Here is a 27,849-nt window from a genome sequence, read left to right as displayed (position 1 = left end):
TCTTTATTTGGCTGTTGCTATGTTGTTTCTTCTTCCCAGAAGTGACCTAGTTGCTGTAGATTTAAAAAAAAAAAGGAGAGCACATCTTTGACCAACTGTTTGAACATTAGACCAAACAAGATGAAGTGTTTATTCAATAGTGGCACGGTATAAAATCCCCCCAGAGGCAGAAACGCCATACACCGAGAGTCTAAGTTCAGTGACTGAATTAGCTGAGGTGACATCTAGCTCATTGTTATATTACCTAGCAAGTAATATTACAATTCCCTCCCACATACAGTTAAGAAAAGAGAAATGAGCTCAGGAAAACAAAACTACTTAACTGCAAATGTCTGCTGTAAAGTTGCCCTTTTTAATAAAGACTTATTTTTAAAAGCTTGACAGATAAGAATGACACAAATTTCCTCAAGTTTAAATTCATGAAGCTTTGATTTCTTTTGTGATCAAACAAACAACAAACACCAGAGGATTCTGTAATACATGCCCATTTTAATAATCCGATAGAAAACATTTCTTTAACACAACATACACTGTTTGACAATATATTGTGAGGAAAACACTGAAAAAATATATTTGAAACATGTTTTATATATTTCAGCAAATATTCCTTTAGCGGTACAATGACCCGTCACCGTACACAATGGACTGCAGCAAAGATTCAGCCTTCATAATCTGCCTGGAACCAAAGACCCAAACATAAAGCCAGACTTCTTCTGCACCTGACATCAGGTGTGTTGTTGGATCCTCGGAATGTACAAACATTTCAAACGGTACATTTCAAATCGTCAAAAACTGAACTGCATGACTTCACGTTATGGTCTTATAGCAAAGTAGCTTGTTGAGTACAAGAAATCAGAACCACCAGACAAGTACAGTCAAACTGTGACATGTGGTAGTGCATATAAATAACAAATATACAGAGAATATTAACCATCAATACCAATATTATCATGTACAAGAATAAGATAATAAATAGACTGTTACAAACAGCTGAAGAGTCATCGAGACTGTGCAACTCTGACACACACACACACACACACACACATACGTCCATATCATGTCACAACACGATATTGTCTTTTATTCTGAAGGTTGCACCTCACATGTGGTACCTTTAAGGTAGTGTTGGACACATCAGCAACCAGCTGCTGAAGTGTCGGCTTATTCAAAGTGCTGGAATAAAAACTACAGGATAACAATGATTTTTATCGCTAACAGGTGTCTCTTTTTCAAACGTGCACGCAGTCTTACAGTCATGTAAAAGATCAAAACGAGTCACGGTGTCTTCACAAAGATGGAATACTTTCAACCCCCGACAGGTTTGTTTGTGAGAGCAAATGAAGCGTTACACAGCGGAAACAGATTTCTCATGATGTCATAGCTCGGTACAAAACAAAGTAAGGGGATTTTTGTTGATTTATTATGAGCAAATTAATCGTTGATTTGATTTTGAGAGGCCTTAACTATTCATCTAGCTACAGGATGATGCAAGAAGAGAGCTGCTTTGGCTTCAGGTTGGAAGTCTGTTACACCGCTGACTCTTCAAGCATGGGGTCAAACTTTTCAGAGGTGGCAGTAAACAGAGCTTCCCTCTTTGGAGGTTTCTTTTAATCTTAAGGTGATTATCAACTCAGTACTACACATGTTCTCTTCAAAGAATCAGATCTGTGACTTATTGAAGTGTTTATGAAATGATTCTTTTGAAAACATCAAAATGAATTAATTTGAAATCAAATTTAATTGAAATTTCTTTTTGGTTTTGCATGTTTTAAATTATTGAATGTCTCCACTCTCTCTGCTGCCACAAAGTGCAAATTGTGCTGGGAAGTCAACTGATTTTAGAAATACATCAACCAGGCGCATCTGTGAGACGAAGCTTAAAATATTGCAGGAACATCCGGAAGACTGTGTGAGAACATTTTGCCTGCTTAGTAGAAAATTTGACACATTTTTACAGCTACATGAATGTGTTCAATAAATTATAAAAACACTTACAAAAAGACATGGTTGTTAAAAAAAGGCACACAACTTTTTTGAGAAAAGTGATAAAAAAAAAAAAAAAAACATACTTAGTAACACAGAACTTGTGGACAAGTAGTTTTGGTTGGACGCTTGAGGATGTCCCATCCGATCCCTACACAATACAAAGAATCTGAATGAACATAAAAAACGTCCTTAAGTGCAAGTTTGGAAGTTTTTACTAGTCCCAGTACTCAGACACAATCGTCAGTTTTACCTTCTTTGTGAGAACAAAGATCCAGCCTTTTATTCTGACTGTAGTCCCTTCTTTAAAAAGCAGACCCTTCTCTTCCCCAGCTCCCTTTTAGGGGGCTCAAAAACAAACTGCCATTGGTTTTCCTGGCCTTGTTTGCAGGGGTGCCCCACATTCAGTAAGGCCCTCTTTACCAGGCAGCTCCAAAGAGCCAGATTGCAGGATTTCTCCACTGCAATTAAAATAATTCAGCCAAAAACAGCTAAACCTAGCTGCATACTCAAACACCGTCAGTCCAGTTATGTTTCCTCTGGGGAGACGTCACCACTCGTCATTTCTACCCTGCCCTCATCCGAGGTGTGATCTTGGAGTGTCACACCAGTCTCCATCATCCCGCCCTCCCCGTCTTCGCCCTGATCGTCCAGCGTCAGTTCGAACTGAAATTTAGTCGATGCAGGTACTCCCTCCAGCTCCCCGTGTGGGCCGTCCTCGCCGTCGCTGCTGTAGAAGGGAGGGGAGGGGCTCTGAGGGATCATGCTCTGGTACCAGTTCCTGTTGTCCTCCAGCATGTCCAGGATGTCCTGGGCGTCAGGATGGACCAGGTCAGCCCAGGTTTCCCACAAAGGGTGGACGATATAATCAATGAAGCCAACCTGGAAGAAATAAAGGAGGAAGTCAGTTAAAATGAAAACAATACTGACAAGTTATCAGCAATATTTTAATTGCTCAATGTATATGTGATCACTATTTTGATTCCATAAGGTCTTCAACTACTTCTGGAGCTTGACATGTGTTTTTCCTTTACCTGTGTTCTCTCCACTGAGGCTGTATGTTTGTCGCACATGGGGCTGATCTCCATCCCCCTCTCCCTCTCTCTGTCTCCCTGGTGGAAGAACTCGTCCATGATCCTGTCTGTCCACTGACGGTAAAGATCCAAAGGCTTGGTCGGGTTGCTCAGGTCAGCACAGTGAACCATGTTACGCAGAACCTGCAGCAAAAAAAGAATAATGAAACATCTTGCATCTTTTCAGTGTAACAGACTGTCTGATGTCAGTGTCTGGTTTTTGTGTGTGTGTGTGTGTGTGTGTGTGTGTGTGTGTGTGTGTGTGTGTGTGTGTGTGTGTGTGTGTGTGTGTGTTTGAGTAAGTGTGTGCATCTTACCTGCATCCTGTCTGTGTAGTTGTCCAGCAGCAGGACTCCAGAGCTCGTCACTTTCTTGGTTTCCACCATCGTCTTCAGATCGGCCAGCAGACTCATGTGTTTGGACATGTCTGTTGCCAAAACCTGGACGAGAAAAAGGCACAAAGAATGATGTAAGCGCTGCACACCACTGTGAAAAAACAGAGGTGCAAAAACAGGTCTGCAGAAATGGAGACGTTTGCTCACCATGTCTATGACCATCCTGCGCAACGTCTGCCTCTGCTTCTTGCTGAGGTTTTGGAAGATGTCGCAGTTGTCTTCCTGCAGCAATTTGAAGCCCACAGCCAGGTGGTGGTTCTCCAGCACTGACTCATCGTTGTACATCAGAGCCAGCTCGGAGTCTACAAGCAGAGAAAGGAGGGAGGACAAACTGAGCTTTAGCTTTTTTTAAACTTGATTACATCCTGAAGAAAAACAGTGTTATCCTTGGAGGCAAATGTTTCTTCCTTTTTTTTGTAATTACAGACTTAATAAATTGAGTGGTGGCAATCCAGTAAAGGGGACTTACTGGTGTTGATGAGGAACTGGTTGGACACTCCTGGGTGGTCCACATCGTGAATGGCTGCAGCAAAAATGGCAGCCAAGATCTCCAGATCAGTAAAGACCGCCTGCGTTGAAAGAGAAGTAAAATAAACAGATGAGCTTCAGAGGAAATAAACTGGCTGAACAAGGTGTTAGACAATTGTTTGAGGCCGATTCTCGCATGTGTCATCCTCTGCGGCATGCAGTTTTAGGGCCATGCCAGCGCTGGTGACGCTAATGCCAGTCAGCTAATTAAATCATAATGGAGAAGCTGAGAAAAGGTGCAGGCCGTGATGCTTTGAGTATCGACAACGTTATTTAATGAAACGTTTAATTACTAAAACAAACAAACTTTTTTTTTGTTTTGGTTCTATGAAAGCGTAAAAAAACTCGGCTTACATCCAGTGCAGGTGTGGACAGGAGGATGTGTGTGGACTGTGCAACATCAGCTGCATGGAGGCTGTTGTGGTACGCCACGTCTGAGTGATAGTGGCCCTCCAAGGTCAGCATGAACGTCACAAAGGTGTCTGTTGGAATCTTGAATGTCCTCATCAGGTCTCGCTCCTGCGTTCGACACAAGAGTATGAAAATTAGAAAACAACAACCGTGAGAAGGGATGAAGATGGTGCAGCTACTTTTTATTTTTTGTACTGTAGAGCTGATTTCAGTGAATGTAATCTTCAATGGACAAGTGATCTGACCTTAAATCTAATCTTGGCAAATTGTGACTTATTTACAAGAGAAAAGGCTGAAAATGAGGATGATTCACAACTAGAAATCAATCTTAGCCGCTAATGTCCCTTAAGCAGATGTTTCTGTAACAACACTGACAGCTGAATATACTTTACACGCTGATGTGTGCTGAGCCTTGTGTTTACTGTGGCCGTCGGTGTGTATGTATAAAAACGTTTGCACTTCATTACAAGTTTTCTCTGACTCATGCAGAGACGAGGAGGTTGAAGGCACTGACCTGAAATATGGTGTACATGATAGAGGTGAGCGGACGGTTATGAGAGTGCTCGGCCACTTTGAAGATATTGAGTCCCCATTTGTTGATGTCCTCCAGGTCCTGTAAGTGAGACGATAAGATTACATATCTGTCTCAGCTAATCATTTTCTTTTCTTGTATTTCTGCTGTGTCATCGGTCTATGTTTTACCTTCGATAGCAGCTCCTCCTGGTCTGTCTTGACCCCGAAGCGGTTGCCTGTTCCTCCTGAGATGCTGGGTGTGTTGCTAACCTTCCTCACACCGCTGATCTGGGTCATCATCCCACCCTGCTGCTGTTGCTGTTGGTGTTGCTGCTGCTGACCCTGCCTCCGCTTCCTCTCCCTCGATTTAGGGACCGGACACGGAAGCTCCAACTCATTCTGCTTATCTGGAAGAATGAAAGAAATAGAAAAGACACAAACAAAAGTTAAAAAAATAAATAAAAAAAAAACATGGTTGTTGGTCGCTCCAGAGTAAAAGCGGACTGGACTTGTTGTTGTTGGATTGTCTCACGCACTTGCAGAGTGAACAAAGTTAACACGGGGAGACAGTTCACCTCTAACACCTTCATGACAACACGTTATAGCTGCACTGACACTTTTTTAATTAGCATGCAGTACTTCAGATACTGTTTACTTTGCAGAAAATACTGCACAACTGTCTCATTTAGTTTTGTATATACTAGTTTTTTTTATTTTTAATATTTAATTTTATTCATTTGTACATTGAGAGCACAGTCTACCAAAGTCAAATTCTTTGAATGTGTGAGCATATCTGTGCAAATAAAGCTGATTCTGAAAGTTATCTTTAAGCAGTCATTGGTTTAATACTGTACAAAGTGGAAAAGAACCAAACATGTGGGATTCTTATGAAGGGCACTGCATGAAAGCAGACGAAGCTTCATTGATCTGCGCATTCTAAGAAACTGAGCAAACGTTGCAATTACAATCCATAGAACTGTGGCCACAACAAGTTAGTATGCAGGTTTGTTTTGTGCATGCATTGCTCAAAGCAGATGAGAGTGTGCCCTGGTGTGCAACCACACACCGCAGTGAGAGAAAGAAATGTATCACTGCTGCTGCGTCCTCCACAAAGCACAGGAAGAAAGTGATCTCCCTACACCTGACAGGTGTCAGCTGCAGTGCAGATGACAACAAAAGCACAAAGCTTCAAAGAAGAAAAAAAAAACAGTTCCTCTCTGTTTTCATATGCTCGTCTCTTCTATCAAAGCCAAAATCTCTTTCACTGGACCAGTTTTATTGCTTTTCCTTCATGGTGCAGCCATCCCCTCTTACCCATGTGGGTTGTTTAGAAAAGATGGAGGTGTGCTTCCTAGCTGGAGCAGGGCTTCAGTGTGCACCGACCCTATTAAGCTGCCTGTCTGGGTGGATGATGGCGTTAAGTTTGATAGGAAGGTGGAACACCTGAGGGGCAGACCAGCTGGCTTGCAGTGAGTCACGAAAAACACCGCAGGGCTTTTAGAGACAGGGAAACACTGCTGCTGTCCTCCTGATACATAACTCAGCTTCTATGAGGACCTGATGGCACTGTATGCACACAAACACTCTCCCTCTTTCCTGCTCTTTGCCTCTGATTTTTCCGGAGGGGAGTCTTTCCTCTGTATACAGTCCCCCCCCCTCCCCCATCCGTGTCCTCTCTCCATATCTCCCTGCAGCTGGAGAGAGGGGACTCTCTGTATCTTCCCTTCAGACCAGTTCAGGCAGGTTTGAGAGTGCTGGAGGACACCAGGTACTTAGCACATACTTTGGGTGACCTCACAACCTCTGCCACATACAAACTGTCTGATTCCTGATGGATATAGCCATCCACTGCCGTTTTGTGTGCAGCACATTTTGTAATGGCACAGATCATACTTCTGTGGGTGCCTACTTGTGTGATTTTTTTGTTTTGTTTTGTGTTTGCTGCAGTGCTCACCGAGGAAGGTGTTGGAGATGTATTCTGACACTTGGTTGCCCGAGCGACTCATCTCAGACAGGTGGCTCAGTTCCCGGTTCAGCATCCTCTTGAACTGGAGGCAAAAAGATAAAAAGTACATGAAGATAAATGATTTATAAAAGAGAAGAGAATAAACATTCATGGCATCATTAAAGTGCTGTTTCAGAGCAGAGAAAATAAGCATTTCCTGTTATTTCCCACTGAAATATGACCCATGAGAATACAGCCTGTTTTTTTTTAAATGCACCATATAAGGTTGTGTTTACGTCTTCTTGGTCCTGGTTTGGATTAGCCACAAGGGCCTTGACTCTCTCATATTTCAACAAACATCAATTAATATATAAAATTATCTTGTGTTGCTTTCTTTTCAGGGAAACAAAATGTGCCAGTTTTCTTTCTCAGAGCTGAGTGAGAGCAGGATAACAGAGACAGTCCAGACTAATCAAAAACCCTGAAGTGCTTGAACCAAATTTAACAAATTCCGTTGAGTGAAATCAAAAGTGATTAACCAGCTACAGTTAAAATTCTTCAATATAGAGTATATAGATGCAGACATATGCACATACAAATACACACAGTCCCATCCATGCCCTTTCTCCTCTGGGACACACCTTGATGTATCCCCAGGACACAGAGAACAGGTAGTTGGCCTCAGGCATGGTGCTGAGCTGTGCTGAGCCCCTGGTGCTCCCCAGCAGAAGCCCTGTATGCTCCTCTCTGAGTGGACCCCAAGGCTGCAATCAGCCCTGTAACCTGCAGCTCAAAGCGCGTCCAAATCCCCCGCCTTCAGGCGCTGGACTGCGGTAAAAAAATGCCCCTGCTGAACCGCCAGAAAGGGGCTGCGGCAGACCCCCACACTACATCCCCGACCAAATATGTCTCCTCATGTCGTCGCCTCCTGTTTTCCAGTATTGCAAAGCCGCTGGCGAGAGTGATGGAATCCCCCTGGATGCAATCAATATTTCCTTTTCTTTTCTTCGATTCACGCCGTCTCTGTCTGTCTCTCTAAACCACAATCCGAAATGTTATCTAGTGACACAACTGGGGGAAATCCAACCTTCCCAAGCCCAGATTGTGCAAAGCAAGGAGGACGATTTTAAGAGCGAGAGGGAGAAAGGAAAGGAGGGATGCAGAAAGACGGAGAGGACACGGAGGAAGGGGGTGCGCTCTAGCTGTAGAGTCCCCTGTGGCAGAGAGGCTGATGGAGTCTCTCTCTCTCTCTTTGCCTCCCTCCACTCGCTAAACACTGAGCCAAGCACAGCACTGCAGAAAATGGGAGTTTGGAGAATCCCCCCCTTATCTCTCTCTCTCACTCACTCGCTTGGGCTCTCTGCAAACCCCCTCCCGCTGACTCCTTCACCCCCCCCCCCCCCCCCCTTCCCCATGCACTCCCCCTGCTCAGTAATGCAGAACAGAGTCAACGCATACTGCGCAATGTGAGGCTTCAAAGCACCACAGCATTTATCACATGGCTGAGGAGACCCAGGGTATTCATTTCCCAGATTGTTTTTAACCACAAGCTGCTGTGCACATTTTGGTCCATGAGCACTGCAGCACATTTTAAATTTCTGTTTTCGTTCTGAATTTCAGCTTGTCAACAACAATAATTCCAATAAGCAGCTTGTTTTCTGTCTCTATGCGGCAGCACTGTGTATAAAAAAAAAACCAAGACATTTGCTTCACAAATGAAGACAAGGGATGAGAGAGTTTTCAGTCTGCCACCCACTAGTGTACCACCAATTGCACGACAACCTGAACGCCATGGCAACAGAGTCACGTGGCCCCCTCCATCGTTCTCACGGTGGTCCCTGCTCTGAACACATTGCATCACATTGCACACACATACACACACAAATGTACAAGTACACACACACACACACACACACACACACACACACACACACACACACACACACACACACACACATTCAATGCATGGCGTGTGCTCTGGATTGACATAACTGGGCTAAACACTGTAAAGACACAATTTACAATAATGGTGCAATCAATTCTTTTATCCTGAAATGTGATCCTAATTTCAGCTTCATAAGCCTTTATTCAAGGGCTTTTTTAAAATACTCATACAGAACCAGCCACTCTTTGGTCGCAGCAGCTAATAGCTGACAAGCAGACGGCTAACATCCACTTGACTGTGAAACTTGAAAACCTCTTTCAAAGCGCTGGCCTCACTCAGACACCCAGCCTGCCAGAGGCTGTCCATAAAAATCAAAGAGAGCTCGTGAGGACAAAAATGTGAATTGGAATCAGGCAGCATTATTCCATTCAAAGGGCGACTTGTAATTGATTCTTTAAAGCAGCAGAACAGTGCAGATTATTGTGACCTGGAGGATATGAATCAGACACAAAGCCACATGTCAGTTTCTCAGGGTCATATAGTTCAGCTCAGAGACACAGCGTACGTTCAAAGCGTGACGACATGTCTGAGTGTTCAAGAGAATAGATTACTCAATGCATGGCAGTAACTCATACATCCTTTTACGTTGGTGCTCACTCAGAACAACCCTCCCCCCCCCCCCTCACCTCTTTAGCAACCTCCACAAGTCACATAAACTCAGCTTGTGGTTGATTCTAAGAAGATGATAAGCTGATAATTTGAATATTCAAAAACTGTGCACACTGGAGTCACTGTTTCTATGTAAATGACATGCATAGGTGCAAGCCTAAACACTATTTACACATGAACTTGTTTAAATGAGTACAAGTGTTCCAATGTTACTATTCCAAAAACACATACACTTTTATCTTTCTGTCCTGAAACTCTGAACCACATAAAAGGCAGGAAAATCAAAAAAGGAGTAAAAAGAAAGTTGAACTTTTTTTTTGTGATATGATTTACTTTAGCGCAAACTAATAAACTTTTTATTCTTGAGTAGATGAGTCTTCATACAGCATATCACTCTTAAGCAACTTAATGTAACCAGCTCAGAACATTTCTCACCTTTTTCCAACCTGTGAGCATCTCAAAGTTCTTCTCCTGCTTTTCAGAACAACATAGTCCCATTGTCACTTAGAAATAAATAAACGAAACACAAGTAGAATGAAATCCCGTAAAGTTCCTTTGCGCAGTAACTCCTCTTCAGTGAGTCAGAGTCCTGCTTCCTCTCTCTGTACGGTCTTTTGTGAAGTGCACACAGGCAGGAAACGTATGGCGATAAAGCTCGACTTGACTGACCGGCCTCTTCAGCCTAACATGAGATTGATGGCTCCTCCCTCCAGCACAGGCCCGAGCACGCGTTCCCGCCTACTTCCCCTTTTTTTACTTGGCAAAGAAATTCGACTCAAGCCACTTACTGGTAGATGTCCTTCCTCCTAACACGGCCTCAGGCAACAAAACAACTAACATACCTTTAACTCGTCACTGAAAAGTCCCAGACAGCAAGTAAAACAGAACGCCATGCTGACGTAATGTGGAGGAAAATATCAGATTACATGGATGTATTAAAGTTAACTTAGTTCTTGTAGCGTACTTTGACCTTGACCCAAAAAGAGAAGAGATAAAGATGGGATTGCACAGCTTGATAACTTATTACAATACTTGTCTGTGCAATCTACAAAAGCAGGCAGTGATCCAGAGCCTCCTCTGCCCTGTGTGAGGCTGTTTATTGTGAAAACACACTGCATTAGCGAGTTTCAAAGTGTAGAAACACTAGAAAGACATTTCCTAGAAGCCAGGGAACTAAACGGGGTAAAAAAAGGGTCCTATCCGCCTTCCTCATTCGGTTTATTTTCCATGCAGCATCAGATCATAGAGGTTTAACTTTTTAATTACAATTAGACACCATAATCACTACTGCAGCTTCAGGCAAACCAAATCAAAACACTATAATTTTATGTCCACTACTCCTGCTGCAGCTACAATCCCACCGCTACATCTGTTTCAATAATTTTGTCATTTTTTCCCCACTGAAGACAGCGGCGCTTCAAAGTTAGAGTGACCACACGTGAGTTAAAGTTTCCTACCCCGCTCGGGGGCTCGCTTTATTTCGCTCGCACGCTAACCCACAGAGTTCTGCCCTCCTCTAACTGGATTCAGATGGCAGAGTTTGTCCAAGGCCGCCACTCGCTCCAGCATGGAAGTGTGGCGAGCGTAATGATAGTGAGGGGGTAGGGAAGCAGCTCCCCCAGCTCTGAGGTCACAGCGACCAGGCAGGCGGTCAGCAGGGTGTGTGGTCCTGTTAGACCCGGATACACCTGCGCCCTTGAGCACTGTAAGTAGAGACACTGTTGGTTTGACGGTGGATTCAATTGCATCCTCTCTGGTTCCTCTCTGTCTCTGCCTTTGTCAGAGATCACGTCATATAAATGAAGAAAAGGAGCAGAAGCTGCAGAGGATAATGTGCAGCGAAGGGGCTGAGAGAGCAAAATTAAATTAACGCACCATAATTCACTATTATTCTGTAGCAACAACCCAATCCCTGAACATTATTGGGCTTATTGCATATCTACTTATGATAGAAATCAATAATTTGACACAAAGTTACTCCCTTATACTCTATGGTAGGATTCAAGTCCTCCAGAGTCTTCGATTAGAGCCTCATCCACAGCAATGGGCTGTTCTTTACGGCAAGATAAATAGCAGAACTGTCTGAATGCCAATCACAATCTAATATCATGGATTAATTAAATATTCAACACAGCCATGAAACTATGGTGCAGAAATGTAACAATATATGACAACTATCTTGCAATATAAGGTGAATAGTGCGATGGCTTTAATATTGCACAACAATCCAGCACACTGAGGAATCTCAAACGGAACATCACAAACTCTTGACCTCCGCTCTTTCAAAAACAGCATTGGTCAACAATGCTCAGTGCTGGAGTTGGGTCATAGAGACAGGACTCTGACTCACGGGAACAATGTGCCTGGCCTGCCTGAGTGAACGGCTTTGCTGGTATGCGTCTGCAGAGCCTTGTGCCCATTGTCCTGACAGTCCCAGTGACGTGTTTCTCTCGTAAAAAAAACTCAACCTGGCTGCATGGTCGAAGCTCTGCTATTGTCGTCTGGTAACCAGGGAGCAGAGGAGAGGGGGCAGAGGGGGGCACGGGAAATAAAGAGACAGGAAACCTGTGTCATGGTCACAGTCACCCGCAACGGTCTGAACACACTCCTCCCCATTAAATCCTCCCCCAGACCACAGAGTAGAATACACACGGAAACGGACAACGCCGCCCTGGGTGTTTATAATCTGCCGCCGCCATAATGTCTCCACTGTCTGCACAGGGTTAAGTAACTGTGTGCACTGTATAGTTACTGAGCTGTGCACAAATTAAAAATGGATTCACCAAAACAAAGGGGAAAATGACTGTAGTTCTAAACAGTTTCTTTATGTAGTCTTAAAGTAAGTCAGTTTATTCACTTCAACCAAACCAGAAAGATGATGTTTTCTTTTACAAATATTATGCAAAACATAAGCATGTTATCACTATGATTGTTTTAATCTTAGAAAGCATTTAGTTCAACTGACTTCCTGAGTGCAGCCTCATAGCGCTGTTAGCATGGCTGCAGACTAATTAGTCTGCTTAAAGAAAACGTTTCAGTCTCTTCATGAAGTACTCGTCTTTGTAAAGACCTGATGTGTTATAGATAATACTGCACTCACGCTTATGAAGAAGCTAATTGTAACATTAGAAGTCAGCTCCACTGTCCAATTACTTTTGTTAGACAATCTTGTAAGAAACTCAATACAAGCTAGTAAAAGTCATTACACTTCCTTTGATTTAAATTCAGACAGTCGGGCTGTGCATTCAAAGCATTTCAGCAGTAATTAAGTCTAATATTTGTGTTGCTATTTTTTTTTTTCCATGACAAATTCAGCTCAACTGTATTTACAACGCTTTACACACAACACTGTCGATCCAAAGTGCTGAACAGCGCAGATGGAGAACAAACAAAACAAGACAAAGTCACAGCCAAAAGAAAATCAAACAAATAAAAACAACATTGCCATTACGATTTAGAACTGCAACAAAAACAGCAGTAACAACACTAAGTACTCCAGGTGCCATGCTGTAACCACAATCATAGTAACAACATCATAAGAGGTACCCAGTGTTCCTTTTTTTTATGTCCTTATTAACACCTGCAATATTATTGGACATGTTTGTACTATTGTTAGCAGAGCAGAAATGTTTTCAATTAGAAAACTGTGACACAAACTTTTGCAGCAAACATCTGTTGTGCTTTAGTGTAGCACTCTTTCTTTTTTAGAAGCATGCATAAAATAAATCGGACCTTACCTGCTCAATAGATGGATAGCAGATATTTATAAAGCAGAATAAAGTGAGTGTTTAATGGACTAGCTCAGCAAACTGAAGAGTAATTATAATCCAAGACAATGTACCTGTTGCTGTTATTTTTTTAGTGGGGTTGTAAAACAGTGAAATATACATTTAAGGCTAAAAAGCACTTTCCTCTAATGAGTCTTTACTTTTTGTTAATCTTAAAACTAAAGTCTGGCAGACTGATGTATGTCAGTTAAGTTTGACCTTTAGCGATGACGTCACTCCAGACAGCAGACCAGTGTTTATCTGAGGGCAACATTACACCAGAGCCAATATTCACTGCACACTCAAATCAATGATAAACGCCTCTGTGTACAGGATCAAATCATATTGCATGTTCATCTGCAGCTCAGCAGTGTTGCATAAAATACTGTGGTTTTACTTAAATTACCATAAATACATGATTTCCATGGAGAGCACATCCTGTATTCATGTATTCAAAGTTACCTGGAACTCTGTTTTCATGCACGCAATCTAAATGTTGCTCAAACTTTCTTTTACAACACATCTATAAAATGATGAAGCCACCACAGAACAGCTGTTAATTTGCAAGTGCGTCAATGTGGTAAAAGGCAATTCAGATTTTGCATGCACTGGTCAAATTTACAACCACCGTGCAACAAAGGCCAACTGTACGACTTTGCAGAAGTCCGACAGGTCCTCATACTAAAGCACGCTTAGTCTCAATATCATATCCTCAAACAGCTATTAGATTAGAAGCTGATAGGGGCTTCAAACTGGGAAATGATCTTGACATGACAGTGTGCTGTGTACCTAGGAGGTCTTATGCTGATCATAGTTACAGTTTATAAAGAAAACAAAGCACAATTAAGATTAATTCAATGGCTGTGCTATAAGAGAAGGCCTTAAGTATTCATCATAAGAAGCATTTTAAGTGTCTACAAGACAACTCTCTCAAACTTGTGATTTGGAGATAAAAAAGGTTTTTAATGTGAGTTGATTAAGATTAAAGCCCTCTTGGACTTTAAAATAGAAACATTTTTAAAGATTTCAACATGCACTTTTACACACGCACAGAGAATTGGTGTTCAAACCAACTATTATGATCTCATTTTAATACACGAGAAACCTTCAGATATTGCAAGGTGTTAATTGCCCAAGTTACCTCCCAAAATTCGGGCTTTAGTTACTTTTCAACAAATAGCATACATGTTAAACTTGTCAAAACTTTACAATTGCACTGTTTCCATAGTCATTTATAGGCAGTTCATTATCCTACCTTGTTAGAGGCCATGTCACTGACTGAGCGGTAGGTCTGGATAGTCTCCAATTGGTCCAGACACCAGTCCAGCTCCTCCATGGTCTCCATCGCCAGCTTCTGGTAGGACTCATCTGCCAACAGACACATGGACACGTAATCAGGCCCCAGAGGGTCCATGTCCATAGACGAGCCCCCCGACACTATGTGTGGCGGTCCGAGGGTCCCGGAGTGGCTTGATCTCACGGAGGACTGGCCCGCAGAACATCCAGGAGACGTGGAGGAAGAGGGGGAAGTGTGTACACAGAGCTCCTTCATCACGTTATGCTCCAACACCTCAGAAAAGTTCAGGGAAGACGAACTCTCGGTAAACACAAAGTCTAGCCTCAGTTTGAGTTCTGAGTCTTGCTCTGTAGTCTCTTTCTCTCCAGACCCCCTCTTCCCTGTCGCTCTCGTGCACTTTTCAAACCCCCTCCCACTCTGTCTACTTCCCCCTCCCCTCTCAGAACCTCTTTACTGAACGGGTGGTGTGCAAACCAGGCGGTCTGCTGCCTCCTGCTGTTGATGTGTCTGTGACCCCCCCCCCCCCCCACCCCAACATTGAAATGTGAAAGAGAAAAATCGACATGAACTTATTTGACGCACTCTGTCACTGCTGCAATGATTACCGCTACAACTCCCTCCACTTCCTTTCTGAAATGTGCAGACCACTTCAAGGCTTCACTCTGCTGAGCAGCAGCAGCTTACACCACAGCAGCATGATTCACAAACTGGCTCTCTCCTCTCTGAACCTCTCCGAGGGAGGAAAAAAATTATATGAAACACCAAACTCTGTGTTTGCACAAGCAACACGAGAGGCAAACTTTGACTCCCTGAATTGAGGGGGGGAGAGAGGGAGGCCAGGGTCTCTCTGTGTGCCAAAGAAACCAAAGCGCTTCCTCTTTGGCCCTGAACTCACAGAAAACACGGAGCGGAATTATTACTAAATGCTGGAGTGAAAACATAGCTGTCGTTTGATGAACTAGCTAGTCATTAGCAGTTATTACTGCCAGGTGGTAGACACACGCGATTTAGAAGTTAAAAAAAAGTTTGGTTTATGAGAAATCCACTGAAACTATAAAACATGAGAAAACAAATTAAAAGCTTCTTTCTGATGTAGCAGGGAGAAGGTTGATTCAACACATTTCTGCCTAGAGGGAGGGAACGCTGAACGCATCTGGAGCTCCCCACCTTCCTTTTTCTCTGGAAAAGACTGATCTCTACTTCATAGGGCTTCACACATGGAAGAAATTTACCCCATATGCTTAGCACAACAGGACAGCCAGCGTGCTGCTCCCCAATTTACGTCAATATAGAGGATCAAAGCACTTCAAAGCGCAGTGATGGCGTACAGACTATGAACCACCGCTGTTTGACAAAGAACTTCAATGAACTCTCAGATGGTATATATGCAGTCGAGGAAACATTTAAACATCGAAGGAACATGACGATAGCAACTCCTCTAGATCTAACAGAGAGTCAAGTTTCAATCCTTAAAGCTTAACTCTGCTTTTCAGAAATCAGGCCACTGACTCCTCAGGTTACACGAGCTCAACTGCTAGCACGAGCCTTATTCCTCAGCTCGGATAAATTTTCCTTTACTTCAGCTCCAGGTTGGAGGATTCAACAACCCTTGGCGGCAATATTCAGCTGGAAGCCAAGCTTCCTGGTCCAAACTATTCACAGGAACCACTGGCATCCAAGTCATGTAAAAGTCAGTGACACAGAACAGAAAGTAAAGCATCAAAGCAGCTCATGCACAAGGCGTTGAGCTGTTGAAACTGGGTATACACCAACGTGCGGCCGTCTTGAGCCAAAGGAGCAGCAGACCATGCCAAGGAGGTGCGACCACATCCTGCCCCAGTTTCATCCAATGAGTGCTTAAAGATACATTCTGCATTTCAGGAAACATCAAAGGCTTGGCTGGTCCACACCGCCTCCATGACTGCGATTCAGGTCAGATTGAAGCTGTTGTTTGATTAATTACACAGTCCAGCATCTGATGGCTGTAAAAACCCTCGGATGCAGAACAAAAGATTTGGGATTTTGGTGTCTGGCTTCAAACCACTTGTCTAGAGCAAGACCATTGAGGAGGAACTGCACATTTCAGCTGTTATTCATCAAAATGACAAAAGCTGGAAAGTAGGCTACCAGTCTTCTAAATAACTTAAGTCACAATCAAGTTTATGCACTTAATGATATTGATGATGACGATTAGGATATTTAGGATATTTGGTTTTGATGCTGGTTAGAACTCTCAAGATCAGTTGTCGATGTTGTGCTTTGCCTCTGTGTCCGATCGGACTTAAAGCTGATCGTTTGCACTTACAGACATTGCTTCCTCTCTTCTAGATCCTTGCTTGTGTTCTTCTTACTCTCTGATTTACGTCGCTTTGGATTAAAGTGTCTGCTAAATGAATTGTAGAAGTTTGAGTTAAAGTTTTACTTTAACAAAGTTATCCACTAACACGCACACAGCAGAAGTACATCATCGCTTTTTAGTTGATAATAAATACAGGGCTAAATGGACCGACACATTTCACAATATCACCAGTCAAAGGTGGCATGACGCACATTCAAACTGAAAAACCTGCACCGAGACAGAGTGTGAGGTACTTTTCCAGCCTCTCGTTTCAATGGAAGTTTTTTCTCGCTCGTTGAGTCCTAATGCTTTGGCCATATGCTGGAGGCTGCAGAGAGGACAACAGACCTCAGTGTGCAGACAGACCCTGTCTGCCTCCCCCCTCTCCTCCATTTCCCTCCAACTCTCTCCCCTATAGAGCCACAAACCGGCCCTCTGTGGGAGTCATCATCTGCACCAAAACCAGGGCTGGACTCAACCCCATTCACCCCCTCTGTCCCCCCCAATCCCATCCTACCCCACCCCCAATCTCCATTCCCACCTGAGAAACCTTCAGCTCACATCCACCTCACACTGCCACTCTCTGTGTTCTCAACCAACCCCCCCAAAAATCGGTTCCCCCCTCTGTGTGGATGAATATAAGTGTGCAGAACTGGACTTCCTCCCTATTACAACATCAACTGATAGGCCATAGCAAGCAAGTAAAGACAAATCTAAACCTTTTGCTGTGTTACAAATAAAAGCAAAAAAGAGTCATCATAAAATATTCCTTTCTAAAAGTAGTCATTGTATGCAGACTTCATAAATATAATAACTTTGAGAAAATAGGTGAGATCTGAAAGTAGCTTGTTGTAACTTTAAACAGTTCTTACTCACAGATCTCACATACAATGCTGGGTACTTCAGTTCATAACATTCATAACAAAGCATTACATTTCAGGTTCTTTACGTAAAATGATAACAATGCAGAAACCCTACAGACTAAAAAATGCTCCAAAAGTGGCTCAATCTTCATTATCCAAAGCGATGTACATCAGAGAGTAAGTACAACACTAATCCATTCATACACCGCCACCGAAGCAGCGGGAGCAATGCGGGGTTGAGTGTCTTGCCCAAGGACACATCGGACATATTGCCCAGCTGGGGATAGAACCCTCGACCTTCTGGTTGGAGGCGACGACTCTACCAACTGAGCCACAGCCACCTTTTAGAGAATTTGTTTTGTTTGAATATCAGAAAACTACCAGATTCTTCTGCTCTACACGTGATGCTTGCTTTCCTTTCAGCAATGTAATGAATAAAACAACTCTGGTCAGGAAGCACAAAAAATTAAATCTAATTTTGAAAAAAAAAGAAGAAAAAAAGGAGCAGCATCAGGACTTGATAGCTCTGATAACTTGGCTATCCCTGACTCTTCTTAAATACAAAATATCTTTGTGCCAGGATGTTCACAGAGTTTTGTGTGTAAGCAGCTTTACAGGCTTAACGTACAGTAGAGGTTTTAATGTAGTAGGAGTTTTAGTGTGAGGCATTCTTAACACAGTGACTAATATGTCTTGTTTAAGTCTTGTTTATTCAGAGTAATTTGTCTTATCAGGGAATAATGGGGCCAGTTTAGACAGAGGGTCAATAGAGAAGACTTGAGTCATCAGTCAGTCGAAGTGTAAACAGCCTTGAGCTATCTGCACGTACGCAAACACACATTCCTCATCTCGAGATCAGCAGATCATGAAGGAGAGAAAAAACAGTCAGTGGTGTTTGTTTCACTTCGTTCCCCATGTGGAGCTGAGACAGACAATGAATCACCCATGTATCACCCCCAATGTACGTCAATTTACTTACATGATGAAAGAGGGGAAATGTGTTGACATTAAGAGAGGAGGAGAGAGGCACTATCATTCTTAAAGTAATGGTCCGATCAGAGAGCAGCACAGAGAGGTTTTCTAACACACACCTGGTTTGAAAGTAACCTTTTACTTCTTGAATGATTGATGAGCAACTTGGCAACAGAAAATGTCTCTATTTGCTTTATAAACAACAAAATAAACGTTTCTCTATCAATATTAACTTGTGCATATTGCTACTGTTCTAAATGTAAAACGTTTGTGTAGCTACAGCATCATCTTAAAGTGTTATTTGGCATTATGTGGAATTTCCAAATACATATTATCATTGTCATCAGAAGACTCAGCTGAGTGGGAACGCGTAGACACATCCCTGTTAAATAAAGGATTTTTAAACAGCATCAGAGTGCGATTTTCAGTTTCTTCACCGTGAACCTATGTGCAGTCTTTTCTCTTACTTCCATGTGACCTCTGTCGTTTACCCGTGAGGTGCACCTGATTTCCTCACATTATTGTTCTACTCTTTGACCTGGTGCAGCACTCGCCTCATTTTATTTTTCTACACATGATCTTTTTTTATATTAAAGTCTTTCTCAGGGAGGTGATTGGCAAAGGACAAAAAAGCAGGACCCCCCCCCCACTAAACAGACACACAATAGAGACACATAAGAAAGTTTAAAAAAAGAAAGAAACACAACTTATGAAATCCTTAATTTCACAAATAGTGTGCCTCAAAGTTCAATCTTTTCAAAAATATTTCTGTCTTAAGCAACAGCTTGTTGGTTATTGCCAATACATCATTATACTGTTTCCATTTACTAGCTGGCAACATCAGGTAAGGTGGGGTTTGCAGGTCTCCGGGAGGCCCCTCCTCTAAAATTAGAAGAACCAAACATTTCTTTTACTGCAAGGTAGAGGAAACCTCTTGCACTTCAGCCCCTCCACAAATGGAGGCCGGCGCTCTCAGAGAGGGACTTAATTTGCCTTAAGTGACTGTGTGCTTCAGTACTTTCTTTGTATCCAGTCTGAGAGAAGGAGTCCACTGAATTACATTTTGAATGTCTTCTTTTTAAAGTTATGTTTGACTCTTTTTGCCACAGCCACTGTGACAAGGACTACACATGAGACACGCAACATAACTGCCATGTTATCGGCGCTCCCCACTGAAGTTTTTCTCCTGCACCGATTGATTTTCATGCACCAATTTGTGTGTATACTGCACCATCTTCTAATCATGATGATGGTCTTGTGCCCTCTTTCCCTTTCAGTTTTCTTCCGGCAGCTTTTCACACCAATGATTAATGATGAGGTCCATTTATCATTGCAGCATGAATGGAAATAAGTGGAATGGTTCAAGTTATACTTTGAAAATAAAAAAGGCGTTTTTTTTAATTATTACAACCAAGTTCTGGACCCCACTGACATCATTAACCCTTTCTGTTTATAACGATTAACAACGACATTAGTAGTTGCATATTTAAATTGAGACACTGCCCAACAATCCATCCATTCAAGCCGTAACGTGACAGCTGAAGTCTCTTTCTCTCTCTGATCACCTGCAGAGCCAGAGCATGCATCAGGTGCTACTCAAAACACGTGAGAAATACAGCGCTAGGGGAGATTATCTGTTCGTTTGTATAACTTAAATATGGATCTTTTAAAAGATATCCAATATGGTCCGCAAATATACTTTGGCATGCTGCCCGGGTAAAGTCTACATGTGGTAAACAAATGAATGATTACAGTTTTGTTAAAGTCTTTTTTTAGGGGGGAACATACAGACTTCAGGATAAATCCCTTAAGAATCACATCCCTGCTTTAAGGAAGTGGTTCAACATTTTCATGTCATGACCATGTATATGCAAGGTTTATTAATCCCATACTTTAATAAAATGATACAGTAATTATACAGTAGTCAGTTACGGAAAGTGGTGTGATGTTTCAAAAAACTTGTTGTGGTGCATTTACAGTAATGGTCCAACCCTGAAACCATATTATGAGCCTTTGTCTTCTTTCACAAACACCTTGTGAATGTCTCTTCATAGTCTACAACTGCAGCCGAATCTCCACACATCAAAACAAAGGGCTTCAAGAGTTAACAAACAATCGTGCACGTGCACGTGCACGTGCGCACACACACACACACACACACACACACACACACACACACACACACACACACACACACACACACACACACACACACACACACACACACACACACACACACCTCATCAGGGCCTGTTTGACAGCTCCCACACAATGAACCATGGAGCTGTGTTGGCACGGGCCAGCCTGAGGGATGGGCTGCAGCGAGGTTTATGACTGTGCTGACGTCAATGACATAATTCAAATACTTAACCAGGCTGCATGCTTCCAGCCCTGTGGATCCGCTCCTCTGCCTGCTAGCTTGGAAAACCCGAGATGGAGCAGAGAGGAGCGGCGTGGGACTGGCCTGACTGAAAAATGACAAATCAAATTTGTTCAACTGTTTTCACCTTCCACTCTCCGATAACACTTTATGCTTTGTCCTGACAACACACTTCTTTAGTTCTTGTCTCACTTATTAATGCATTCACACTAGGGCTGGGCGATATGGACCAAAAATCATATCTCAATATTGTTTAGCTGAATGGCGATACTCGATATATATCGATAAGTCTTTTATTAACAGTGAAAACACATGAAAAATAAACTACCTGTCTGTGAATTCAAACAGTAATATTGTAAAATAAAATAGTTCCTTAAATTCAATAAAAGAGGGAGAGAGGAGGAGCAGGGTTAAAAGGGACCGACAGTCATCATCAGTGAGATGAGAAAAAGGTGAACTGGCAGCTGTTGAAAGATCAGATAGAGTTATGCAAGTGTGGAATTTGTTTTTGTCTTTTTTCTTTTATTATCATTTAATTCTTTCATCATTTAATACATAGGTCATAAAGTCATAACCTTTTTCTGCTTTCAACATTTCTTGTTAAAGTTACACACACTCGTAGTGCCTAGGCACGTGTGAGGTCAAGATAAGTGTGCCATACATTGACGCAAAACCACATAGCGCATAGCGTTTCTGTGTATATGTTCGGTTCACGGTCTTCGAGCTAAAACCACATATGAACTTAGTATCTCCTGGGTTATGAACTTGGTATGACCTGTGTATGTATCACGTTTCTGCAAACGTGCATTGTTGAGGTGTTACAGGATCTTGAAAAAAAAAAGACAGTTTGGCTATAAAAACCCTGTAGAAAATCTGATCGGGGTTCCTTTTTGCTTTGCTAAACGAATCCACGTCACTCTGACTTTTGAAATCCCATTTTGGGACTTAGTCTCTGAGCCAAGATCTTTTAAAACTTCAAGTGTCTACACTCACAGGTTTAGACTTTGGTCTTTGAGTTTTGCTTTTCTTTTCCATTTTTATATTTTTTACTTTTACGGTTTTGTATTTGCATTTGGAATATCATTTGAAATGTTTTAATACATTTTCGGAAACTTTCTGAAATCACTTTCTGACTGAAATCATTTACACCACAAGACTGGAAGTCCCCCTTAAAGACCCTGTGTACCTCAGAAGGTGAGTTTTGAGCAGTCACACCACGGTACACTTGTCTTACTGATTTATATTACACACTTCATACACACCTAACATCCTAGTGAGGGGAGTTCAGTTATTCCCTCTCTGGGGGGTAATCTAGAGTCCTATACCAGGGGTTATCCTTGAATCTAATTATTCTAGAAATGAATGTTAGGCAGATAATCCTGGGGCTGTGATTATAACTTGTTCATCCGTCCTCCAAAGGGTGTTAGAGGAGTCATTTTACATAGCTCCATCCACAAGGAAAGAGTAGACTAGCAGGTTGATAGGGAGTGAGCTCTCATTTAGTTCTAGGAAAGAGTAGTCTAGTTAACTAATGGGTGGTGGGCTTCCGTTAGCTATAGTTAAGTTATTCACCTCTTTTTGCATGTCCAGGACATGCTACACAGCTCTATAATGTTATTTTAATGCAACATAAACTATATGGATATATATGAACGATATTGTCTTACCCTATATCTTGTTTGAAAATACATCGATATATCTTAAAAACTCAATATATTTCCCAGCCCTAGTTCACACGGATACTAAACTACAACACTCCTCCACTGATTTAAAAAAAAAGAAGAACTGTTAGATTGCATCAACCTGGTAGATTACAGGTGATTAAACACATCCTTTTTCTTCTGTATTCTGACAGACGTACCTGATATTAGTCATTATCTTCTTTGTTTACAGAAAGAAACAAATTAAATGAGTAAGTCTTACTAAAGGGTCCCACGCCCTGTCCACTACGCACTAAGTCACGTGTGTTTAGTCTTAAGGCAAAGAATGCGTTTTCTGCCGGACTCTAATCTTCTTGCACTGCAGGACTACCGAGCATCTGACGGGAATTCCCCACAGAAAGACACATATCAGGAAAAAGACTTCTTAGGCAAAGCTTCTGTCAATAAATAAAACTAATTAGATTAGAGCTTACCGAAGATGATTAAACATTTTGTCCTAAAGTTTCTTTCCACATAAATCTCATTTAACAAAAGCCAAACTCTATCAGATCGACTGAATAACAACTAATCCACTCAAGAATATAAAAAGTACTTCTTTTGAATCCTGTGAATTCCTCGGGGATCTACTGTCCAGCATGAAGAGTGATATTAAAATGTTTTGAGGTTTACCTTCAGAGGCTATTTAGCTTAGCGTAGCTTAATATGGAGACTGGAAACCTGGGGAAAGATTTACCATTGTTGTGTCCAAAGATAATATATGAATATAAATGTATAATTACGAATAATTATTATGAATAATTATATCTGTCAGGAATCATCTCTTCTTCATGAGAAATACACACAAACAGGTCAAAGGTTTTAAAGGAGGTTTTGTGCTAGAATACTTCTTCATTGGGAGGAGAGACTTCTCCATGTTGATATTAGTTACCTCATAAGTCCATATACGAGACATATTTTTTAAAATCTTTTTGTTCATAATAAACATTAAAGATGTGATGTATCAGTTCTTGACATCTGACCCGCCACAGTCATTTGAGGATAATTTTTTAACCGGGTCAGGCGAGCTGTTTCACTTCCTTCTAAACTTGATGTTAACTAATCAAATCAGAGGTTCGCTGTAACCGATTTCACAGAGAATATGACAATAAGAGGTTCTTTTCCATTTAAGTCTTAGCAAGGAAGTGAGGAGTTACTGAAAATATTTATTTTTGCTGTTCAATGTATATTGGTTTATGAAAAATGAACGGCATGTTTATTATCAGGTTTCACTTCACAAAATTACCCCTTAAATATGTTACTATTACTGTCCACCTGCTTTATTTTGATAGGTAGGTCCACATAGAGAGCTGTTTAAAAGTGAATTAAATACAAACCAAGGAGAACTGTAAAAAGTCTGCACATGTTTTCTTTTTCTTCATTCAGGGGCTGAATTTGATGTTCACAACTTTAGAAAGCAGGCTTCCAATCTGGGCAACGCTGACTTCAACATTTATTCCTAAAGGCACCGTGTGCGCAATTAATTCCTCAAAGGGAACACAGCCTCCCAAGAACATCATGTTTTACATCCTCTTCTAACCATCAACCCTGAAGTCTCCATCTGCGACAATATTCAGCTCAAGCTAGTGATGAGCGTAACAGATTGATTAGCAGTCCTTGACGGTCACCGACGTCATCATCAAAACTGTTCCTCAAAAGTACCCTTTTTCATGCGTAAAATAGAACAAAGCCTATAATCTGACCGAGGCAGGGAAGAGTGAGCCCTTTGTTGGCCACGGGGCTCATGGGACCCCATGTGATGGGGCATGAGATGGTTTGTGAAGCATAAATTTAGACTCACACGGGAAACACTTCCATCCCGTCACGTTACTGTAGTAAGATGGTTAACAGTGTAAACAGCCTGCAGTGACGCATGTGAGGCTGAGCTGATCTTTAATAATATACCCCCCCCAAGGTTTTCTGATTCTACCGCACTTTCACCCAGTCACTGCGGTCACGTTTCTGCCTTTCGTTTATTTGATCTATTCTGCCCTTTTTTCTGCCTCTCTCATATCGCATCTGATTAAAGGGCTTGAAAGCGCTGACGTCTCTCGGTGACCTTTGCTGTGTTTTTGTTCTTTCCAATCTCACTCCATGAAACAATCTCTCACTCAGTGTCTCTGTGTAACCTCACCATCTTCCTACAGGAATTAACACTACTCTCACTCTACTTCTCATGAGTTTCACTTCATCCCATCTCATTCCCTCTTTAGACGTATTCAAAGTTTGATCTAGACTCAAATCAGCCATCTAAGATGACTTCATGCACAGAAACAAGCAGGTACTTTTTCCAACAAAAAAAAAAAAAAAAAGGGATATTCCCTCACTTAAAACAGAGATGCAAAACAGGAAAAATCTGTTCTCCTTTTCCGCTCAGAGAGTTGACAAAAATGAGACAGAAAGCAGCAGCAAGGAGGAAATGAGGGCACCTTTCTTTGTGGTATTGTTAATTGTTGTTCTCTCCTTCTAAACAACTCGAACAATTACTGCTATGCAGTGGCAGGTGTTGTGCTCGATCCTTATATGGTCAGGTTTCATGGATGACGTTAACATTTAATGTGGGTCAAAACTAAGCGGCGTCTAAGAAACATACGTGAACTGTGGTTCAAACAAATGAAAACAGAGTGAATCATATATTTGCTTTTTTATTCTCTAATGACGGGAGACATCAACAGGACAGTTTCACTCGTCAGAGTTTGCTCTGTGAAGGTCAAGGTTTGTGTGAAGTGTGGAGGAGGAGGAAGGAAAATAAGAGCCGAACAGTTGTCTTGTATTTTTTCCTGCTGCGGGACGCTCCTAGCAGCCCATCTGTGCTGATAGGAAGTAGAGAGCTGCTGTGAGCAGGCTGTGCTGACGTCAATCGGGGCTTGAAGAACCAGTGCAGCAGGAACTAATATCCCTACCTCCCTCCTCCTTTTCTTTCACCCGTCCTCTTCCTCCTTCACATCTTCCTTCATGTGAATCTTAAGCATTAAATCTCTTCTGTGGGCCTCAGCTTTTTTTCATACCTTCTGCACAGGCTTAACGTCAGTGCATGAATTTTTGTGTTGTTATCAGGTGATAGTTTCCTGTATCAGTAAGTGGAGATTACAGCTTCTGTTTGCACGTGTGCAAACGCACACAAACAACAGTTTGTGCAGTAGTTTAAAAGTTGATAACTGCAGCCATGGACATTTTCATGAGGAGTTACAGCTCTAACCAAAGAATATCTAAACGAATTAAGAAGTAGCACGGAGAAGACTGAACATAAAATGAATGTGCACAATGCTGCAAAGGCACACCCGTGTTAATTAGCTGCCCACATTTAAGACTGCATTATTAGCCTCTACGCCCTGTTTTTCATTGTTTATCAAGCCTTCTTCAAATTATACATGTTGTATGTTTGTAGAATTCACACAGTTAAATAGGCACTTTATTTGTCATTGTACTGTGTACTGCACGTAAACTACATGCTTGAATCATTATCTTTCTTTTTTTGTATCTTTTAAATCTTTAGTCTTTGGACATGTCCTCCTAAAATAGTCAGAAAGTACTGCAAAGCCTGTAGAAGTGTTTTGATGTATCATTTTCCTGCCTGATACAGATATAATACACACTACCCATTATTGTATACATAATGTTAATGACACAAAAAAAAGAAGGTTTCCATCATTTAAAAGATTGGCCAAACATTACACTGATCACTGCACATTTTAGTGACGCGTAGAAAGTGCTCGCGTTGTGATTCAGATTGAGCAGCAGTCATTGCTACAACAGCAAAAACACAAAACAGGGGTTTCCTTGGGGTCCTTAAAAATTATGAGATGTCAGATTTACTACCTAGGCTATCATTTGTCCTGTCCTGCTTTTTGGCATCTGTTACTTAAAAGCATGTATTTATTTATGTATTTGTTTGTTTCTTCTGATTGAAATGTTCTCTTAACATCATTGAATGATGAGGACATACCCTTAAGTCTCTTAAGTTTTAATACATGTTGAATAAAATAAAAACTTGTGATGTGGATTAGTTACTTGAAGCCAGTCTTTTGTTGCTCTTACACAGTAGTTACTCATTGCATTAATTCATATATATTTTCATGTATCTGCATAGGCTGCTGTTTTGGCTAATACATGCATTGACTGGTGTAATGTATTTCAGGCTGTATTAGATACCGTATATGTTATTTCATTTTTTTTTATTAGTGTCTGACCCCTTTAACAGTTTCTAACACTCATTACTATCGCATTATCATTCATTAAACTCCTCTCTTTGTATCCTGCATAAATTGTAATTTAGGACTCACCTGACAGACAGACTTTGGTGGCAGAAGGCTGATTAGCAGCAGGAGACCTCCTGCAACCAGAGAGAAAGAGTCGTTAAATATTAAAATCAGGAGCCTTTATGTGTCACAAATGCCTGTATTGTGATATATTTTCAGCAGCAGTCATTGTTGCAACAGCAAAAAAAAAAAAAAAGGGACTTCCTCATGTCACATGTTACCCCTATCTCTAAGATCATAATGACTCTGTGACCTTAAACATGTTTCAGCTGCAGCCAATGACCCAGACCAGTTGTCAGAGTTAGCCCTCTAATTATATCACCAAAATATAAAATAAAATGTTGCTGTGTCCCTTCTACAATGTCAATGCTGCAACTGCCTAAGCATCAAAACACTCGTGACATCTGGTTTACTGATAGAGGCCGCTTTACTCAAATGTTTTCAGTGCACTGGCGCCCCCAAGTGACACATATTTGCATCTTGAATTGTAGCAGCTTAAAAAAAAACTTCCCTCCTTCAGCTTTCATCCACATCAAGACTTCATCTCAAAAATCAAGTATGTAGTTTTCTGACAAGGAAAAAAAGTCATCCATTGAGGGAATCTTCACAGCACATCTGAAGATGTCCTTCAGCATTTAAATCCAGTCACATAACACAAGCAGACACTTTCATAAAATGATGAGATGACTTACTTATTGGATACACACTGCACATTTGTCAGGGTGGTGAAGTTGTTTCTGACAGTCCGCAGGCTGGCCAGAACCTAACACAAAAAAATGAAGAAAGTGACAAAGGGGTGAAATATGCAGAATATGTACTTTAAAAAAAGAGAGTAAAATATGCAAAGATTACAATTCTACTCTTGAATATACAT

At 41.6% G+C, this 27,849-nt stretch overlaps 1 protein-coding gene across 3 annotated transcripts in view; it reads right to left on the bottom strand.

The window, feature by feature from the left end:
• Positions 1-469: 469 nt before the first annotated feature.
• The window catches only part of LOC109996589 (3',5'-cyclic-AMP phosphodiesterase 4B), a 58,487-nt gene continuing 31,107 nt past the window's right edge, over positions 470-27,849 (bottom strand). For all 3 annotated transcript variants that reach the window (XM_020650799.3, XM_020650808.3, XM_065953858.1), the window contains 12 exons: positions 27,668-27,738; positions 27,000-27,049; positions 14,425-14,537; positions 6,858-6,951; positions 5,093-5,310; positions 4,905-5,003; positions 4,334-4,498; positions 3,921-4,020; positions 3,599-3,753; positions 3,374-3,496; positions 3,018-3,200; positions 470-2,865 (listed from right to left, as the gene is read on the bottom strand). In XM_020650799.3, coding sequence (XP_020506455.2) covers positions 2,512-2,865; positions 3,018-3,200; positions 3,374-3,496; positions 3,599-3,753; positions 3,921-4,020; positions 4,334-4,498; positions 4,905-5,003; positions 5,093-5,310; positions 6,858-6,951; positions 14,425-14,537; positions 27,000-27,049; positions 27,668-27,738 — 1,725 coding nt within the window. In that variant the 3' untranslated portion in view covers positions 470-2,511. The remainder of the gene's footprint in view (positions 2,866-3,017; positions 3,201-3,373; positions 3,497-3,598; positions 3,754-3,920; positions 4,021-4,333; positions 4,499-4,904; positions 5,004-5,092; positions 5,311-6,857; positions 6,952-14,424; positions 14,538-26,999; positions 27,050-27,667; positions 27,739-27,849) is intronic.

The sequence above is a fragment of the Labrus bergylta genome, chromosome 4 (genome assembly GCF_963930695.1).
Source record: "Labrus bergylta chromosome 4, fLabBer1.1, whole genome shotgun sequence".
Classification (NCBI taxonomy): Eukaryota; Metazoa; Chordata; class Actinopteri; order Labriformes; family Labridae; genus Labrus; species Labrus bergylta.
Note: the sequence above shows the minus strand (reverse complement) of the source record. Positions and strands in the feature narration are given on the sequence as shown.